This window comes from Thalia democratica, chromosome 7 (assembly GCF_965202585.1).
Source record: "Thalia democratica chromosome 7, ktThaDemo2.hap1.1, whole genome shotgun sequence".
Classification (NCBI taxonomy): Eukaryota; Metazoa; Chordata; class Thaliacea; order Salpida; family Salpidae; genus Thalia; species Thalia democratica.
Genome location: NC_139171.1, coordinates 44,873,850 through 44,896,642, shown reverse-complemented (window position 1 = coordinate 44,896,642; position 22,793 = coordinate 44,873,850). Strand labels below are relative to the sequence as shown.

Here is a 22,793-nt window from a genome sequence, read left to right as displayed (position 1 = left end):
GTCTTTCTGCATGTAATTATAAATTTTTACAGATTTTATTAAACTGATGATCTCGTTTGACTAGGTTCAAGCTAGTGAAACATTGTATATTTGATAAAATTAAAAATTCTAAATTGAAAGTAAACATTGACAATTAAAAAATTAGTTTAGTTCAAAAATCTTGATTCAATTACTTTTGCTGTTTAAAACTAAAGTCTATGTTAGTCTTAGTACTAAATAGTATTTCTATAAGTCAAAGTTTACTCGTAATATAATAAACAATATTGTAATACAGATATTATTGCTAATAGTTACTAAAAAAACTTTTGAGTATATTTTTTATCGAATGTATGAAAGTTTTATGGATACAACATCATAAATTAAACGCTTTCGTTTTGCTTTTGCGTTGTAGTTAACTTTTTTTGAATTCAATTAAACACTGATTTTTTATTTACAAAGTTTTAACATTTGAAAACTCTCTATAAATAACTGCAAGCTATTTTATCTAAAATACTGATCTGTGAACTGTATGTTTAGCATCAAAAAAAAAAGTTAATTAAATGAAACAATAAGTTATTTAAAAAAACACTTCGACAAATTAGTTTTAAATGAAGCAGCTATAAATACTAGTAAGGTTGACTTTTTTGTTTTCCTTTCAAAAATGTTTATATTTCAAATATTTGATGATTTTGTTTTATAGAGTAGTTAACTTTATAAAAATGAAAAGACTTAGTCACAAAGTAAAGCTTTCCTGGTTGTTTATGATAGGTTCTGTAATTTTAGCAGCTTACTCTTACTCGTTGCAAACAAAGAAACAAAAATCAGAGCAATTAATAACCGAAACTACCGCATCATTTACCAAAAGAAATTCTGCACACATCATTTTTGACAACCAAGTTTTACCTAAAAACTCCGGTCATTTAACTTTAGATGATATAGTTTTTACTGTGAAAACAGGACGGTAAGTGTCGATTTTTGGTGATTTGTTAATTAGAATTCAAAATCTAACCAACCATGAAAGATGTTTAAAGTATATGAGCATAACTATATTTATAAAATAAATAAAAGTATACTTTTCGTTTTGACATAACTCAAAATTATTTTTGTATTTTTCCAAAAAATATTTTAAACTACTACTATTTAGAAAATTACAACTTAGCTTTGTAGTAGATTATCTTCAAAACAGTCGATTCTTGGTTAATAAAAATAAAATAATTTTTGATTAAGAGCAGTAAAACATGTTTTATGTTTAGGTGTCACAATAACTTAATGTTTAAATTTTTTTGCCTATTTTCATACACTAATACTTTTAATTCTTTAGTATGTAACTTCCTGATATCAAATTTCAACCCCAGAAATACCTTGAATTGAGTATACTTATAAAATTTACTAAACTAACACCCACCAAACAACTATTTTTTGAAATTTTGTCATTTTATTTCAACGAACTTGTTTCTTTTGCATTTATTATCAGAAAAAATTATTACCATATAGTGTTTTAAACATTTTATACAAACAAGTTAACTATAAATAACTTACCTAAACTAGTGTTTTAAATTTTCAAAGTTCTAATTAAAGTGTTAAAAATATTGTTCTGAAACAGTAAATACTGTCTTGATTATCTAAGATTACTATAACATTAATTTAAATCTAATAAAATGCTCTATAGAAAACTAAACATGTAATAGTTAATTGTAAATAACATTCAATTAGGGGGCATATATTAAAAAAACATTCTGATTATTATAATTAGCAACCTTTAAAAGATCTCAAAGGTTTTAAAACTACCAAGGGAAAAACCAAATATTACCCAAAAATTTATCAACAAGTCGAATTTTAGGCCAAAATATAAATACAAATTTCAAAGCAAAAAATAAATAAAAGGTATGTGTTATTTTTTAGCATTCTTTTGTACTAAAAAGTACTTAAACTACTTTTTTCCGGTACATAACTAATTTTGAAAAAATAAAAATAAAAGTTTCATTATTATTTATTTAAGTAATTTCAAATAATACTTATCAAAAATTTATCTTAGCAAATTAAACTAATTTAAAAATATGTTGTAGAAAAAACGTTTACAAATTTATATTTGACGTAATAATCGAGTTTAAAGTAATGAGCTTAAAAATTACTAAATGCTTAAGGTTTTTAAAAATGTACAGGCTCTATTTAATTGGAAATACCTGTCTGATATTCTAAAACTTGAACATAGTATGCATATGTTTTTCAAACATAGTATAAAGAGGCAATTCAAATTTAAAGTTATCATTACTTAGTAACAACTTTAGTTTTGTGTTTAGTATCTTTTTGGATCGTGATGTGATTAGTTCATTTTGTTTAATATTTTACTTACTTTTTGTTTTAATTAAGATTAAATCATTATTTACATTATATAGTTTTGTGTTACCCTTATATATATAGCTTTAAACACCTTAAAACGCAACTAAGTTATAAGCATTTTGTAGTACTTTAGTATAAATTATTAATTAAATTTATAAACATTAAATAGCTTTTTTTCAAAACTTATAGCAGTTGGATTATATAACGTATATAGTATCTTATATTAACTATTAATCTATAGTAATTATGCTTTCCTTTAATTAATACACATACTCACCTACTTAAACATCTATTCTTTCCTCGAAGTATCTATATTTCTACAGAACTTCGTTGAAGTGTATTAGTCGTTTAACACACAGAAACATATGTCAGTTCAATAAAGAAGAAATACTGCACATACTTTTTTTTTTAACTTTAAAGCTAAAGAAACATTAATGCTTACTATTAAAAAATTATTAGATTTAAAATCATACTTAAAAGAACCAACGATAAAACCTACTATAACGAAATAGCACTTTTAAAATGTTTAAGAAAACGAATACTAAAAACCACTCAATATAAAAATTTAAAAAAGTCTAGCCTGATAAGCAAACTTTTTTTGCTTTCATAAAGTTGGCTTTAATTATGATAATATAAAACTTCTAAAATATGTGATTGAATAAAACTCTCAGCTTGCATAAAAACTGATAATTTCTCCTCAGTGTAATTACTGACACACTCATGATTGTCAACTAAGTGTTGTTCAATCGCAAAAAAAAAGTTCTTTTCAGGTTTTCCGATAAACTATTAAAAAGTAGCAAATTTGGTTGAAAAAACTTAGTTATTCATGCTCGATGTCATATGTAAATTAAAATAAAACAGAAGACAATTGATCTAATTTTATAACAAAAAAGTAATTTTTTTTTACTAAACAAAAACAAATAGTTGTTAAAAAGTTAAATGATTCTTATTACTAACAAAAGAAGTAAACTAATGAGTAACTTCAAAAACACCTATATTAAGGATTTTTTTTAATTTAAAATTTATCTAATGAAAAGACTGTTAAAGCATTAAAGAATCTGAAAGCAAAATTTTGTTCAAATGGTTTAGCACTAAATCACCTATACAAAAAGCCCAAATGTAGTTTTAGAAACAAGAACGTTTTTTTTCTTACAAATACAAGTGTATGTATTGAAATGAGTTTTATACTTTTAACAATAGCAAAAATGTATATAGCTTGAAGAATCTATGTTCAAGTCTTGAAACTTGGAAAGTTACCTCGTTTATCAATGCTTATTGCTTATACACCCGTATGTTTTAGTCAACATTAAAAGTTTTATTTCTTACATAATAAAACTACATTATGTGATCATTAGAAAAGTTTTGTTTTGAATAAACTTGGCGAAACACGATACATAAAACAAATTACAAAACTAATAAAATTTCCATTAGTATTCAAAATGATGTAAAAACAAACAAAACGAACATTACAAAAATTTTAAACTTAATCTCACAACAACATAAAATCACAATAAAAAAGCTTCTATATTTACTTGAACGTTTTGTTTAACCATGATGTACAGTACTTAAACTTTAAAACCTATAAAATTGATAATCGTGAACTATGTTGTGTAGATGGTAATAAATGATAATAAAATTAAAAATTAAATTTTTTAGATAATACTTATTTTTATTTTTTCAGCTTGTAAATAGTTTGTTTTGGAAACATTTAAATTGACAAGTACATACTAACATAAAATATTTTAGTTTATAAACGATAATAAATAAGTTTATTAGCAATATTTTTGTAAAATAACCATTACAAAAAGTACATCAGAATAATATTTTTATTAGTTTTTTATTTATAGAACATGCACAATTTAATTTAATTAACAATAAGAAGCCTTAATGTCAAAGTGCCTATTTAGCTGTCAATTATTATAATTTTATATTGTACATGTTAACAAGGTTGTTTTAGTGTAATCTTCTAATGTAATTGGAACGTTATTTAGTAAACAAGTTTTCTATTTACAAATACTCATTTTGTCTACACCCTACAGTACAGTAATCTTCCGCGTTACTTTACGAGCACATAAGTTTGCAATTAAAAAAAGGTAGAATTGTTTAGAGTTTTTGTTTGTTCTGTATGGTGAACAAATATTAAATCGCTTTTATCCGGTGCATAACTTATTTATAAAATATAACAGAATACGTTTCATTTTTTAAAATTTATTTTAGTACTTTCGTAGTAAGGCTCATCAGAAATAGTTTCTTACTAAATTGGAATGAATACAAATTGAAATAAAAACATACTGTAGTTTAAAGCTTTAAGATATAAATTGACGTAATAATCAAATGTTAAAGTTAAATAAGTGCTTATGCTAAACACATTTGGTACACTAATAAAACTCGTTAGAATTAAAACAATCTACATAAACAAGCGATAAAAATTAAAATTAAAACCATACTTGAAAATAAAATTTAACAAGAAACTAATTACTTTAAAATTACTACTATAAGGATTAAAAAAGTCTAGTTTGGTATACGAACTTTTTCTGCTTAAATAAACTGGGCCTTAAAGATTGAATACATAAGGCTTCCAGAATATGCAATTGAAAAGAGTTCTCCGCTCTCACTAAGACTGAATAATTGTACTTTTTATAGTTTTTAACACACTCAGGATTGTCTAACAAATGTTGCCCAATCGCCGAGAAGTATTTTTTCGTTGATTTCTTCGAACGGCCATCAAACCAACTTTTCAAGACTCTGGAACATGCTGATCGATTCTTACATGAAACCTTTGAGATGTTTTTCCCACGTGGTCACTACCACAGTGACAACTAAATTTATAGATGGTGTTACTTTTTTCATGGGAGGGAGAAGCATCTTTGTAAATTCTACTTAGAGGTCGATCAGTATACAAAACTGTTCTTAAATGAACAGAGCTGAAAACTTGGTTTATTCACTCTGAAATTTTCTTAGAAAACCTCTCAGAAATATTTCCAAAGTAAGGAAGTTTTAAGTATACTGGACACTTCTGAGGGCCAATCATTTTTAAAGCTGTTGAATTTCTAGCTCTTGTTTTAACTTTCGAAACTAAGTTACCTAGATAACCAAGAGAAAGGAAAGTGTTTTGAAGTGTTTTCAACTCGCCTTCAAGAAAGCAAGAGAACAAAGTCTGGTGAAACGCTTCACCATACCCCTTAAAACTCCTAACTTCTGCTTGACTTGACAAAAAGATGCCCACGGAACATATAACACTTCTGAATTTAATTTACGATGAATTTTAGTTAAAAGTTCTCCCTCAACTGATCCTAGGACACAAATATCTAAAAAGTTTTTTGAATTGTTGTGTTCTTCTTCTTTTGTAAAACTGAGGGGTTGCAATGGGTTCATCTTTAGGACCTTTTTTGGCTAATATTTTTGTTGGTTACCTAGAAAGTAAGTTTTTTTTGAACTGTAAAAGTCCTTTATCTATCTTCGATACATAGATGACACTTTTGTCATGTTTGAAAATAGACAGGATAGCTCCGGTTATCTAAATGAACTTAATATCCTTCACAAAAGTATCAGTTTTACAAAAGAAGAAGAACACAACAATTCATTAAACTTTTTAGATGTTTGTGTCCAACGATCAGTTGAATACTTGCAGAATTTAGTTACCTTTACTGCACCTAAAAACTTAGTGCAAAAAATTATCTGTAGCTTTTTATTAAAATAAATAACTTTTGTTAAAAAATTCTGATAACCTTATTAATTTTTACTAAGCTTTAAAACATTGTTCGAGCAAATAAAGCATTATAATCATTAGAAGATACGTTTTATTAAAAAAATTATAGGTAGTATTTATTGAGATTGTTATGCTTTAGAAAACTTCAATTTATAAAATTTGTTTCAGAAAATTCAACTCTTACAACTATTTAAAAAACATTTTTCAAATGTAATATTTTTGATAAGTAGTAATGATTTTTTCGTATTAGCGTATTTTTTCTTATTGTAATTTAATAAATTTAAAACGATTTTTCTTAAGTTTAGTAACTAGTTATTAACTTGTAGAATTTCGTTCGTTTAATTTTAGTAAATACGTTGTTTAAGTATTGGTTTCACCTTGGTTTTGTACGTTTTTCAATAACTAATTTAAATTTAAGACTTTGAAGTAAAATAACTTTTTAAACAAACTTAAAACTATCTACAAAAAACTTGTTGATAAAACAACTGAATATTATCATGTTACTTTTCTTTTATTTACCTTTTAAGTCATATCGGGGGTAAAAACTACTAATTTTTTTTATTTCTAGACATGACGTTAAAAGGTATCCAAGAGGTGTGCGACTCGATAACCGAAAGGTTTTTCGTGCACCAAGTCCTAGGACAAAACATTTTGAGTGTCTTTTTTTTTGTCGTTCAATAAACTAATATGTTCAACATTTAATATAAAAAAAGTTTGGAATTTAAAGAAAACTGGTTTTAGTATATATTTTTTGAAAGTATACTTTAAAAGATTTTTGCTGTTCTTTCTTCTGTTTAACTACAATCTTATACCATTTTTTAATGATTTTACCTCTTAGCTAAAGTACTTCGCATAACATTTTATATGACATTTCAATAACTCATTACTTATAAATTAGTTAATTTTTAAGCTTTTTTTATTATTATAATAGATACTGAAATGTTTTGTAAATAATTTTTTTAAAATATTTTATTTCAAGAAATGCTTAAACTTCATAAAAGAATGGCTGTTTTTGTACGCAAAAATTTTTTTTAGACTGACGGCTTTTGTTGGCTGTAAAGTATAAGCAGTTTTATAGATTTTATAAATAGAAAATTATTTATAGAACTTTTAGAGCTGTTTATGTTCTATGGCAGCGATCGTCAATAAAGGGAATGAGTCACTTTTGCACGAGCTTTAAGTTTTATAACTATTATCTTTTTAATTTAATTTTTTTCTTTAAAACTTTTTTTTTCCAATAAAAAGAAATTAGTTTGTTAACTCATTTAAAAATTTGATTTTTTGATTAAGTTTCGATTAGTTCGTGCAGTAGTGTTACTTTGTGCAAAAGTGACGCTTTGTGAATTTCTGATACCCAAAAAAAAAAAAACAGTCAGTTTGATTAAATATTTATCTAAAAATAAGTTGTTTTAGTTTTCCAATGAGCATTATTTGTTAAGACTTCAAGGATTTGACGCATTACTACATTATATCTGATTTAAATATAGTGTTAAAAATTTATATAACTTTCCATGCTTTAATTAAATGACCATGTACACTGTACAATACTAGTTTAAAAGTTTTTTTTTTAGATTAATAAATAATGTTTTATACTGTTTTGCACAACTATTTAAACCATGGATGACTTTAAATTTTATACGGTTAAAGAAATATATGTTGTTATTAAAGTGTGCTGTAATTATTAGTTATTACAAGTAATAATCTAAAGATGAATAAAAAGGTTTAAGTCTTATATTGAAATATTTATAGACTATGTCTTTAAATAAGATTTAAACTATTTTTTCTAGGTCGTTGGAGCATCGTTTAAACGAAATTATATTGACATGGTTCAGAATTTTTCCAAAAAATGTGTTTTTCATTACAGATAGTGCAAGTATTCAACTTAAAATTAGAGCTGGGTAAGCTTAAAATTTTTATATTAATCAAATTTAATTTTAAACAAAATAATTGTTGATATAATTTCAATTTTTACAAATAAAACAACTTAAAGTAACATATACGTTTCTTAAATGAAAGATGCATAAACAGTGACATACATTAAAAGTTTTAATTAAAAACTAAACTCAAATATACTTAAACCTGATAAAAATGGTATAAAAACTTTGTTCATTATAGTTTACTTTAATGCAAAAATATTTTGTGAAATTTTAAGCTCAAAATTTGATTAAAGTCGAGCAATATATTTAAAACAATATTTGAAATTGAATTTCTTATCAACATTTTATAGCATATATTTTATTAATCCGTATCATCCATTGTAACGAGTTAAAAAAATAACTATGTACTTAAAAAACTGTCTATAAATATTATAAACATATCTATGAAGATAAACCTTAATATTATCTAATTCAGTTATAAGTTTATACATTAAGTTTCTCTAAGAGTTTTCACTTAATACTTATAATTAATCTAAATTATTTTAAAACTAAGTAGTTTTACTTATGATAATTAGATAAAGTATTTGTAGAAAAGTTGTAATTGATACTTCTACATTTGTACATATTACAAAAATATAAGAAATAAAGCGAAATTTTAAAGTTATTAGTTTGTGTAGTTTATGGGCTACTTTAACCCTATATCTAATGATAAACTCTACAACAGCATTTATTTGCAATTACAAAGGAATTCATTAAAAATTTAGATAAATTCATAGCTCAGTTGAACAATAGCTGCACCTCAAATATTGTAAAGTATTGATAGTATTTGTAATGGTAAATTCTTCGACGAGTTTAAAATATACATTGATATATTTAATACTAAAAACTTTAGTACTAAAATATTTAAATTTAATATATAGTTTTAAGTTTTTCAAATCATAGTTTATTAATATTATAAACTAAAGTATTCTGGAGATAATAAACTTAATAATATACTTTTTCACCTTGTTATACATGCTGTTAGACGCAATAGACTGTTTTTAATTATACATGACTTTGATGAATAAGCTAAAAATCATACTTTAATTCATACATTTATAACTTTAGAATTTATATGATCAGTGATGTACAGTAAATCTACAAATTTTGGTATTCTGAGAATATAAACATCACCTAGAGTGATTAAACCGAAAGATAACTATTCAAACCGGGAGCCGATCATTTCTAACCCGATCATTTCTAACCCGATCATTTACCCCAATCATTTCTAACCCGATCACTTCTAACCCGATCACTTCTAACCCAATCACTTCTAACCTCATCAATTCTAACCCATTATACTTGTTTATTTTATTTCTTTATTTTAATCTAGATTTCTTTAAAAACTAACTAGCCTTTATAAAACTATTAAAGTATTTTTTTTTAGTTTCTTTAAAACATTTTGATTTTAATGTGTTACGTAAAAAATATTGTTAGTATAATCCTTAACTTTAGTATTAACTAAACATGAGTTTAATTTATTTTTATCACCTTATTTTTTTATATTTCATCCTACACATAGTTTCAATTTTTTCAATATGTCATATGTTTTTGTTCTTTCAATCTACTTTAACAGACGCTTTTCGTTAATAATATACAATTCACTAAATCGTTTACTTTACAATACTTTGAATTATTCTTTGTAGGGCTTTAAAGTGAGCAGTTATAACTATATTTAAGATGGATTTTATAATAATTCCCGTGACTATAATAATTTTATAATAAGCAAATTTAAAAAAGCAACCCTTTAAGATTGTAATGTTCAGATACAAAAACCGATAAGAAATTACGATCTAAAAACTACAATGTAAGTCTGTTGTAAATGTTGTATTATTTCTGACTAATGTATTAGCGCTTTATAGTAGGTTATTTTTGAGTTTTATTTTAATAACTTTTACAAATTGTTATACAGCTTGCATAGGCCAATTTCGATAATGGAATTCAAACAAACACTAGTAGAAATTAAATACTTTTGTTATATTAAGAGAAAAATCCTGATTTTTAGGTATAGCCTAGATATTAAAACAGTTATGTCGTATAACAAACTGCAAAAGTATGTTATGTCGATTGACCGTCTTGATTTCACATCATTAATAAATTCGTACTAAGTCCTAAAGCAAAAAAAGTCACTAACAATTAAACAGACATGTCTATTTGTATAACAAGTCAGAGGTTAATCAAATCTCGCCCAGGTAATCTTCTTTAAAACCTTCACTTAAATCTATATAATATACAAAAATTTTTTAATACGACTTAAATTAGTACTTTAGTAGACAATAATTTCTTTAAAATTTACATTATTATGAACAGTTGAAATAACGTAAGTGTTAACGAAATAAGTACTGAAAAACATTTTGAAATAGAGTAATAAATTAATTAAAGTTAAATTAAGTATAACTGGGAGCAGAAGTTTATAAAAACTACATCAAGTTTTTTGTTTCCTTTAATCAGCTATTTTCTTAGACAATTATTACAACCAACATATTTACTTTTTTTCAATACAGTAAAGCCAGCTTGAAGTCTATTGACTTTATTCTCGGTGTTTTTTTGCATCTCTAAATTTTTAAATGCGATTTTTGCACCTCTAATTTTCTAGAAACCTATGTGAGAGTTTCACAATATAAACAAATTTTATTATTTTATTATAAATTTTGAAAATATATAAATTAATCAAGTAACTTATACTCATATTTCATATCTAATTATCGCTGAATAATCTTAAATTATTGTGTTTTTGGAAACCAGTAAAACAATAACTTTTAAGAGATATCAAGAAATTTTTTGAAGAAGTTTTTATATTAAATGTGTGAAACTGTTTTTGCAATTTCAAATTTTGAAAACTTTTAGATATTTATGATAAATGTAAATTAGTTTTTCTTTATATACATCATATTTTGATTGAAAAAAAAGCTAAATGATAAGTTTTCGACACTTAACTTTTATAGTTAAGTTTTATTATATAATATATCTTATTTAATCTTTAAATATAATTTACTCTTGGCTAAAAGAATAAAATTGAATTTAAGTTCTAGTAAATGACGGGTTCTAAATGTTCAAAAACGTCTACCTCTACTTTTGACTTTTTAAACAGTATACACTTTCGTTTTAAGAACTTAGGTTTTAATAACGATAACTTTAATTGAAACCACCATACTTATTACGATTACTAAATTTTATTAACTGTATTACTTCTAGTTTCATATATACTGATATTAATTTTCTTAAAAAGTTGTATTTTATATAGATTCGCCTTAAATTTGAATGCAACTTGCCAATCTTGTCTCCATACTTAATAAATGTATATTAACCATACAGAATCTTTTAAAAGAAAAAGTACGGAGTAGTCTTTAAAGGCTGCAAAACTCATTATATTTCTTACATTAACGAATATCAAAAATTAATACTTATTCTTTAGAATACAGAAGACTTATAATTTTCTTAATTCTTGTTAAAACTAATTAACTACACTTAATTAATAATCCAATTTTAAGCCTTATTGTCAAAACAATAAATGAACTAATTAATATTTAATTAGAGGATTTAAAAAAGGACTATTAATTTCTTAATTTTATTTAAATAATTAATCACCACGTAAATAAACCATTGATTTATAAACCTAACGAAAATAAACCATTATAAACCATTGATATAATATGTAGAACTTGGGTAACTCTATAGTTTTATTTTATTAGCAGCGCCTTTCCTCTGTAAATAATATAAGGTTTTTCAATATTTTCGATAGATATTTATTTTAACCTGTATTCCTAATGTGCTTTGGAATTTAAATTTAGTAATTAGTTAATGCACTAAATTTTTTTTTTTTTTACAATTTTCTGTACCTTTGTTTCAATAATGTTTATTTTAATTGTATCGATTATGGTTTGGCAAAGCGACAAAAATAATTTATAAAAAAACAGTGAAATACCAAACGGTTGCACAAATGTAAAGAACCTAACTCTAAAAGTCAAGATGTGTATTTTCGGTTGATTTTTGAACAAGAATAAGTTTTATTCATTAACCTTTTGTAGTTTGTTTGAATTCTGACATTCTAGTATGTTCTAAAAGAATTTTATAAAAGTAACCATGAACCTTCTTTTAATAAAGAAATGCGTAATTCAGACTATTTTGCTGATTGCTGCACTAAAATCATTGAAATAATTTACTAAATCGTCTCAATATGTGTTGCTGAAATTTTAAAAGAATTTTGTTTTGTTGAAAAGAAATCGAAAATTAATTCTAAATTGAAAGATTGTGCAACTGTTTTTGGTTTTATTGGAACTCACTGATCTATGAAAGAATTGATGTTAAACTTGCTTATTATGGAGTCAAAACCAAACTTGTTAAAAACCTTCTCCTTCAAAATCATAAATTAGTCGATTAGTATTATACTTAAGTGTTAAATTATTTTGCTGATTATCTATAATTATTAGATAAAACTATAGTTTATGATTTTAGAGTATATAAATTTGCGTCTCTTTGTTAAGTGTCATTCAGTTTAAGTGGCCCAGATTTTGATGCCTGGGTCTAGCGTAGGATAACAAACTTCCAATAGCAATGAATATCAAAAACTAAATTTTAGCAAAAGCTATCTGAACATTAAGTTTTATTTTAAACAAAACTAACTATATTTAATTACAAAAACAACTTTGTTGAGATTAACTTGTTTTTAAAACAAATCGTTATTTCCAAAGAATAATAAACAAATATATTAATACAGATCGGGTTAGTATTTGTCGGGTTAGATCGGGTTAGAAAAGATCGGGTTAGATATGATCGGGTTAGAAATGATCGGGTTAGATATAATCGGGTTAGAAATGATCGGGTTAGAAATGATTGGGTTAAATCGGGTTAGAAACGATCGGGTTAGAAATGATCTTGTTAGAATTTATCTGGTTAGAAGTGATCGGGTTAGAAATGATCGGGTTAGAAGTGATCGGGTTAGAAGTGATCGGGTTAGAAATGATCGGGTTAGAAGTGATCGGGTTAGAAGTGATCGGGTTAGAAGTGATCGGGTTAGAAATGATTGGGTTAGAAGTGAACGGGTTAGAAGTGATCGGGTTAGAAGTGATCGGGTTAGAAATGATCGGGTTAGAAATGATCGGGTTAGAAATGATCAGGTTAGAAGTGATCGGGTTAGAAGTGATCGGGTTAGAAATGATCGGGTTAGAAGTGATCGGGTTAGAAATGATCGGGTTAGAAATGATAGCGAGTTAGAAATGATAGTAAACCATTCAAACCAGGGGTCAGCAAGCTAAATTTTGAAAATAAAAATATTCAAATACCCCAGTCGTAGTTTTTTCTTTAATAGCATACCCAGATATCTAGTTTAAGTTTCGAATTTCTCGTGAACTTTACCTAAGAATTTTTTTCGTACTTGCTCCTCACTTACAAACTCAAAATATCTAGTGTAAGTTTCAAAAGTTTTCTTTTTCTGGCGACAGTTTGCCGTCCCTAATTAAAACGGATTGACGAACAAAAAGTAAAAACAACTACAACCAAATAAAAAGTTTAGATAAATTGTTAATTCAAAGTTTGCTAGATATAAAAATAGACATTTTTGATTTACTTATTTTATTTCTTAATTGTTTTATTAATATTACAGACATCTTTATATATACTTTACAAAACTTTCATTATCTTAAAATTAAGTTAGCAAAATTCTTAAAAATGACGTCTTGCTAAAAATTAAAAAAAATCTAAAATTGATCAATCAAACTGGTAATTATCAGATTTTCACGATAAAACAAGCATATAGTAACTTAACTAACACAAGTGTAAAAGAATCATGCGTAAAAAGTTGCGTTATATTAAAAATAAAGCTTGTTAAAATTAACGAACTATGAATTATGAATTAGAAGCGCAAAAATGAAAGTTTGTGTAAAATAAAACTGTATACAAAGTGACGCCTTGTAAACTAACCTTTATATAGAAAAATTAAATTAAGTTGATATCATACTACTTGGATCATCAGACCACAAGCCCTCGGTAGTCTTAGACCCGGGTTATGTTTGTATTTAAACTTGTAAGTTAGTCAGAACGGAAGAAGCCTGCAGTTGTCAATCTACAAAAAGTTTTTATACTTTACTATGAAGCTACCGTATGTTATTATCATCAGTGACGTCAATATTCATAAGTTTCCGTGCTAAGTTTAATACACAGTCTACATGTATGACGACTGCAGGTTTCTTCAGTGGTGACGGACTGATCAATTTCAATAATAACAAAACCCGAGTCTCAGTCTACCAAGGGTTTGTGGACTGATGGTCTAAAGGCTATGAATAAAACTTAGTCTTAAATTGAGTCTGCCTTAAGGCGCACTAAGATTTAGACTCTGTTAGATTTTTTTTAATGAGAAATGGTATCAATTAAACAACCTTAATTCAAAAGCATGATATAGAAATTCATATAAAGTAGAACAAAAAAGTTAAGTTTTAAAAGCTATTTTAATCAACTTTGAAATTTTTGAATGAAACAAATCAAAACCTTTTAGTAAACTCTTGTTATTATTAAGTATTATTAAAGAAAAACTTATTCAATTGTTTTTAAGGGATATAAGCTATTTGAATTTTGCTGATATACATGTTTATTCAGCAGCATATTACCTGTAATACCTGAAGTTTTTAGTACTATCCATCAAAATATGATCAATTTTTTTGTTTTTGAACAATAAGATTTTAACGCATTCTGTTTAACTTAGAGCAGGGTTTTTTAAAACCAACTTCTAAATTGCCTATTTGGCACAAATTTATAAAGTAGTCACAACTTTACTAAATAAATTCGCCCCCTTATTAGTTATTGCTCCCTGATAGCCAAAATCGCCCCAAAGGAGCAATATCACCTCCTTTGAGAAATCCTTATTTAGAGTAATAAATACAAAAATATCTTTTGCTATTTTTTATTACTAAGCAGTTGAACTTTTTACTGAATAAAGCATTGAAAAAATACTATGAAATTAAAAAATTTTAAAACATAGCAATAAATGGTACAACAACTGTTATAATACACCAAACGACACAGTATTTCTAAAATAAATTTTTAGCTACTTTAGGTTTGAATAAAGTATGATTTAAACTGTAGATTACAAAACAATAGTTACTAGAACTTATGTATGGCGTAAATACAATAGTTTTAAGTTTATTAAAGTATGAACTTTAAATGTTTAGAATTAATTTAACTTCCTTTTTAACGACTATGCCCTGAAATAAGAATTAGAAATAAAATCCAGAACGAATTATAAATAACCTGTTCTGGCAAGAATGCACGTACAGGAATCTTAAATATTAATAAATTCTATACTTCATAATTACTTTTAAAGGTCATTCGATATAAATTTTAGTTATGGATGACATAACGTGCGATTAAAACTTGAACTTAAGAGGAAAAAATCATAATTTATAGCTTTTATATTTTAATTTTGTTTCTAAAGCAACACCGGAGCAATTTTTTTTTCTTTAAAAGCACCAACCATTAAACCGATGGTTTCATAGTATGAAAGAATTTTTCTCAGTTCTTTCATGGTTTTTTTAGCTTTATAACTATTTATTATACTTCTTTATGTGTTTATTGCATGTGTAATACTTTTTTTTATCTTTTGTAGTTTGTATGTGGAGTATTTTACTGAGATATAATAAATTTGAGTTAAATTTAGTATTTTAATAAAGTTGTTAAAATATAAAAAAACTATTTACATAGCTAAATATTATAAGGCTATATTGTAAATTTTTGTTCTAATTTTGTTACAAAACTCTCTACTTTGTATGATTGTTGCACGACAATTCAAGTTTCAACAACTCAAATTTTAATAACTATGAGTTGATGTTAATTATTTGTTTCATTTAACAACAAAAATAGTTTATCATCATAATCTTATTGAATATTTTTTATCATTTAAAATTCAACACCATTTTTTGACATCTGGCTAAAATAACTTAAAAAACTTAATAAAATATACACTTATTAATTTAATAATTCTTTTAAAAAACATTGTTTTACTCACTTATTCAATGAGATTAATTATATACTCCGTTACATTTAAAGTCTTAGTCTAATAAAGCATTATGTTTGCATAAGAACTTGTAAATAAAGATTACATTAAGTGACTGAACAAAAAATTGTTTAACGAAGAAATCTTGGACTAGTAATATTGTATTTATATCGTTGTATTCTAATTTAGAACTCTAACTGTTGCTTTTAAAATAAAACAAAAGTAAATTTACTAAAGTATAGTGTTTTTCAATAATTAATAATTTTCTTTTTAAATATATACTGTTTAAAACTTATTTTACAATCATAATCTTATTATTTAGACTTACATTATCTGAGATTTTTCAACTAAAAAAAAGTATTTTTGAGATCTGGCTTCTTAAATATTTTCTTTAGAATTTGAATTGTCGGAGTTCAAATTGTCAGAGTTTTAACTTTCATTAAACGTGTATGATAACTTGGTAATAGTTTTCACTGCTCAATTAACTGTATGTAGATATTTAACAAAACTAATAACGTTTCTGTGCTTTGAATAGTGCAGCTCGACGGAGATTTTTCAAGAAAGTAGAACTTTTGTTAACTAATAAATCTTACTTTTCATGATTTAGTGTAAAAAGTTGAAAACTTAATTGACAATTTATTAATAAATCAAATTTTAAAATAATAAACTTTAAAAATCTTGCACAGATACAAAGCAGTAGTCGAAACTTCTTGCTTAACGGGTCATGGAATTTACGGTCTCAATTGCAAAATGGAAGCTGAATTTCGAACTTATATTGAACAAGGGCGGCCAAAGTGGTGGTGTCACTTAGACGATGATAACTACGTAAATGACGATGTGATTTTACGTTTGTTGAACAGATATGACCCCGACACGGAAGATATTTATATAGGTAGAGCAAGCTTGACTACTCCTATTTCTGTGGGGTCAGTAGCAAATTTTAAATTGAACCATTTATAAAAAAAACTGTTAAAGAATAACAAGAGCTCTAGAACTTTACGATGAAATATTTACAACCTTTAAAGGCCTTAAGAAAGATTACCTTAAAAATCAAAAAACAGTTTGTGCTGACTTACCATTTTATTTTATTGAAGTTTAATTAATTGAAATTAATTTACCGTAGTAAGAAATTTAAAAAAAAATCATGTTGTTTTTTTATTGATAACGTCTTTTTAAGTCTACAATAATCATGCAATTTTTAATTACATAAAAATTTATTAGTCTACTGGATAACAAATAAATACAAATTAACTTTGTGTGTCATCGAAAACGTGTAAAATTAACTATCAACCAGCGAAACTTTACAAATTGACCTCGGCCTGGCGAATTAAATAAAACTTTATCGTTTACCGCAACTACTAAAGTAATTGATTAATCAATACAAATTAGTCTAACGTGCTTATACTAGGTTATAAACCAAGAGATATAGAAGACTACAAAGTCTTACTCTGAAAGCAAATAAATATTTAGTTTATAGACAGAATATTGTATAATATCTAAACGGTATAAAAACTTTACATCTATACTACAATAGTTTTGATTTTTAGCATTACGTATTTGGCTTGCTTCGATCGACCAAAATAAATTTTGATTTTTAGTATTACGTATTTGGCTTGCTTCGATCGACCAAAATAAATTGAGTTGGAGTAAGAGTTATTAAGGCTCTAAAAATAAAGGAATCCTTTTTTTTCTAGAGATATAGGTAATTTTCTAAGGAGTTGGTGAGTATGAAAAATATTTAGTTTCTAATGAAATCGTCAAGTAATTATCTAATATTATTAATGCTACTTTAACTAAATTTTTACCCTTAGTATCTTGATATCATAAAGTATATTATAACTATTTAAAGCTTCATTAAAGGTCTAGTATTTATTTATGTCGAACTTAAGTAAAACATATTAATGTAATTTCATAACAGTTTTGAGGTAATTTCATAACAGTTTTGAGTAACTCCATTACCTTTTCTTAATTTAATAATAGGTTAAAAAAACTACCAAGTGAAAAGTGTGCGCATATTTTATATTTAGAAATAATGTTTATCAAGTATTTTCCGTATGTTAATGTGAAAATGTTAATAAAAGCTTATCAAAAAAAATGTTTTTAACAGTTTTATTACTTTTTAGTAGTGAATAATAATTAGCAATTTCTATTTTGTCGTTTTTTAAAAAATATGCTTCAAACAAAAAATGCTTAGTTTTGTATATTTTCATTTCTACATACTCGTTAGTAAATGCAACAAATATAAATAAAACTAATATTTAGATCATAATTAAACTTAATAAAAAAATAGTTTATATAGCAAACACATTTTCAAGTAATAAATACAGTAAAAAATCAAAGATTAGCTCTAATCTATATTCTATGATTAGAGAAAACTTTCATAAAAAGCTTTTATGTAAATCATACTTTTGTGTGACTTAAAACTTGTTTGTTATAATGAGTTCACCAAATGACAAAATTCTATTTTAAATACTTGGTAACTAAAGCGTTTTTTAAGGCGATAAGAATACAACTTCTTATTAATATCAAAATAAATACAGCTACGATAATAAAGATGTTCCGGCATGGTTTGGAACTGGAGGTGCTGGATTTTGTATTAGTCGGAAACTGGCAAATAAAATGGAGAAATTAGTTATCAATAAACAATTTGAAAAACTAGGCGCTAAAATTCAAGCGGCAGATGATGTTACGATTGGTTAGAGTTTTTTTTTAATGTTTTGATAAAACTCTACTTTTAAAAAGAAATTAGTTTTTAAATGAAGTAATAAGCTAATAACTAGTTTTTTATTTGTTTATCTTACTTTAATTTCTATAATCTATCGGCTGCCGTAAAAGAACTTAACAAAAAGCATATCAGTTAAATGATATTAAATTTTTTTTTTTTTTAATTATAAAAATAATTTTTGAGCAGCTTTTTTCCGGTGCATAACTTATTTAAAAAACTAAACACATTTAATTTTTTTTTTTGAACATTTTCGAAGTAAGTCTTGTCAAAAATAGTATCTTACTAAACTAAACCGAATTGAAATTGAAATAAAATTATACTATAGATTAAAGTTTTAAAATATAAAATGACGTAACAATCAAGTGTAAAAACTAACTAAATGTTTATTATCGATGGCATAAAATATCTCAACTTTGTTTATAATGGCCGAAATAAATACTGGCTAAATGTTTATGCTAAAGAACTTTGCTGAACTAATAAAACTTATTAGATTAAAATCAAACTAAAATAAAACTACACTTTGAAAAAATTTCCCGAGAATTAATTACTTTAAAATTACTTAATATAGAATTTTAAATTTTAATATATTTACATTATAATCTTATTTCGATTTCAATTTAGTTTAATTTAGTAAGGTACAATTTTTGATAAGACATACTACGAAAGATCTAAAATAAATTTAAGGAAAAAATGAAATATGGTTTGTTATATATTTTAAATTTCAATTTAGTTGAATATACTAAGATACAATTTTTGAAAAGACTTACTTCGAAAGTTCTCAAATAAAGTTAAGAAAAAATTATATGTGTTTTGTTATATATAAATAAAATAGTTTTATTGAATTAATACAATTTTTTTTAATTCAAGCTGTTTTTGAAAATTTGCAAAAAAGTTATATCAAAGTTTTAATTTTGCTAACTTTAAATTAAATCCCGCTTTCATTTGTAGAAGTTTAGCTATAGCAATAAATAAACTTTTTCCGACATAGTATTAAAAACTGATCTATATTTAAACTTCATTCTCATGTTATAAAGGCGAACATTATTCTAGTACAATAATATCAAAATAGCTTTTGTTAAGAATACATTGTATATATTTTTATTTTTATAATAAAAACGTTTAATGTTTTAAGTGCTCACGTAATACGTAATTAGACAAAAAAGATATTACAGAAAACATGTTTTTATTTTTTAAAACTAGTTGCTATCTATTCATAACTACTATACATAATTAAAATTAAAAAAACACTATTTTAAAATCGTTTTAGGTTTTTTTAACAATCAAACCTTACTAGAAACAATAAAAAGTTATTTCAATACAAGATTTTAAGAGAAAGTTTACAAGTTTTATCTACACCTCAAAACTTGATACTCGTAACAAGTTTACAAATAGAAGATTTCATACACTAAAAATTGTGTCAAATGTATTACTTATATTACTTTTTATATTTAAAAAGTTTGTAGTGGTTGTTTATTTTTATAATTATTTATCTAGTTTTTTTTTTGATTATTGGATATATTTTTAGCATGTATTTGTAATTATACAAACGCTTATGCACTGTTATGCTTAATTACCACATTTCGGTGAGCGTGAGCTGACCTTGTCAAATAACAACAAAACAGTAAATAACATTTAAACAATGGCAGTAAAGTGAATTTGAACGTAAAAACATAAACGAAAGGATTTTTGTATTAAGTATTCAAATTTAATTTAATGAAAAATGTATAGTTGAAGTAATATGGGTAATAACTAGTAAAAATGAAAAATCAAAAAAAAAAAAACTAATACATTATGAACGGAAACACAACAAATACTTAACAAAGAACTTCTAAAAAAGCTAACAGATAATTCAAGTTTTATTAATATTTTAATTCCTAGGTTTTTGTTTCATTTCAATAGAAAAAAAAATCCTCGTCTGCATGAACTCATTACTTCTGATCTTTTATTTATGCAATCTTTATCCGCTTGAAGAATCAATAGTGCTTCCTTCAAGCACAATCTGCACGTTTCTATACTGGGTCTTGATTTATATTCTTTTTCTAGTATTTCCCAAGTTTTTTCGTAGTTTTTAGTTTAATTTTTCAGTTTGTGAATGTATTTTGACAGTTCAGTTGGCTGTTTGTATCGCAAATAATTACGATCTTCCGGTTTACTACTCATCGCTGTTCTGTTGGTGGCTATTCTTTTTTTAAATTGGTTGGCGCTTAGACCAATATATGATTTAGTTTCAATGCCAGTTTTTATTGTAGCTTGGTATAAACATTTTCACCTTACTGCGATTGATTAAATATTATTTACTGTTTTGTTTTTGTTTGAAAAGATCAGCTTACGCTCATTGAAACCTGGTATTTAAACAAAACAGTTCATAAGCGTTTGTATTATTATATTTAGCTCTTTACACCTTGTAAATTGAGAATCCTTTTTGCAGTCAATATTAATAGTATAGCATGTATTGACAAAATTTGACTCGAACATTTTCAAACTTGTATTGAAATGTATTTTACAGTGTTTTATTAAAAATACTACTTTTTAAGTTGTTCCTACTAAACACATTCTTTTGTTTAAATTAAAGTAAAGAGAACAAAATGAAACTAGAAAAATAGAATGTAATTTTTTTTTGTTTTACTTTAGTTTTTAAACAAGCTTGTAAAATTTATATAATGAATTAGTAAAAATTTGTTTATAAACAACAGTTCTGAAGACACTTTATATAAGATATTTTACCTTAATCGGATTAGTTTTAACTTATTATTAGTAACTTATTAAAAAATTTTAGGATTTATTTAATTTATTAAATTTAGGATTAGTAACTTATTAAAAAAAAATTAAAATTTTTGATCATCTGCTCTTTATACTTACAAATTAAGTGCTTGATTACTTAATCAATATTCTTTTAACGTAAGCTGTTAAGCTGTAATATTATTAAATTTTGTAAAATTGTAATTTAATTTTGAGAATTATTATTTTTTAATTATTTTGTTTTAAAAATGTCAAATATTACATTTTCATGGCTAACTTAACCTTGATGTCAAAGTCAATCTAGATTGCTAACTCTCCTTTGACGGCCAACTCACCTTTATAAAGACACTAGTTCATAAATAGCTTTGTTGATAAAGAATATTTTGAAGTTAAATTTAGAATATACAAGCTAACATTTTGAATAAAACGCTTTTTGGGTGACTGTACATAGAACATTTTTCTGTTAAAAAATTAAATTTTTTGAAATTGTTAGTGTAACAAATTTTAAATTACACTCCTAGAATTTAAGTTACGTAAAAATATATGCAATAATTTTAAAAGCTTTATACTCCTAAGAATTTTTAAGCGTAAAATTTTTGTTAGGTTTAAATTAAATTGTCGTTATTTAAGAAATAAATTACAAGACAAATTTTAAAAAATAACTTGATCAAACAAAAAATTGATGAATAAAGTTAATAAAATTGACTAACTAGTAACTACATAATTTTATAAAATTATATAGGTTTCATCGTAAATCATCTTCTTGATGTTGCTTTTATAAACTCTCCCTTATTTGTAAGTCACTCAGGACTGCACCAGCCAGAGCTGATTAACACGAAGTTTGAAAACTTACGAAAAAAAGCAATACTTAGTTACAAAAAAGGAAGTTCAGTAATCACAATACCAAAACAAATTGAAACGAGATACTTTACTGAAGAAGAAGATGAAACAAGGCTTTTTACGTTTCATTGCTCCATTCATCCAGAAGTTGACTTTTGTAAAAATTGACTTAAAATATTTCGAGTTTTTTTATTTTATTTCTATTACAAGTTCTATTAATTATACTAAAACGTAAAAAAATATAAAATCTTGCATTTAACAATAACAGTAGAGTATAAACCAAGCTCTGTAGCGCTGTGTAAATCACATAGTGAAAAAAATTAATCTTGATTTTACTTTAAAAGTGTACTCTTATATTTTAATTATACGCTTATAATAGTTAATAGAAGTGCAAATAAAAAAGTTTTGAAAACATTTATTTTTTTGAAGTTGTTGATTTTGTTTAGTTAAATTGACCTTGTCGCAACAAAAGCATCACTAAACTATGGTACTTTTAATTTCCTAAAAACCAATTGTGTATAACTTTTAATAATTTAGTGAAGTTTTTAAAAAAACTACTAT

At 24.9% G+C, this 22,793-nt stretch overlaps 1 protein-coding gene across 1 annotated transcript; it reads left to right on the top strand.

Annotated features, from left to right (window-relative positions):
- Positions 1-683: 683 nt before the first annotated feature.
- On the top strand, positions 684-22,650 carry LOC145840426 (beta-1,3-N-acetylglucosaminyltransferase lunatic fringe-like). The gene is made up of 5 exons (XM_082947687.1): positions 684-940; positions 7,816-7,926; positions 16,615-16,854; positions 18,469-18,623; positions 22,135-22,650. Exons 1-5 carry the CDS (start codon positions 699-701, stop codon positions 22,398-22,400), a joined length of 1,014 nt encoding a protein of 337 aa, XP_082803813.1. The 5' UTR covers positions 684-698; the 3' UTR covers positions 22,401-22,650.
- Positions 22,651-22,793: the final 143 nt, after the last annotated feature.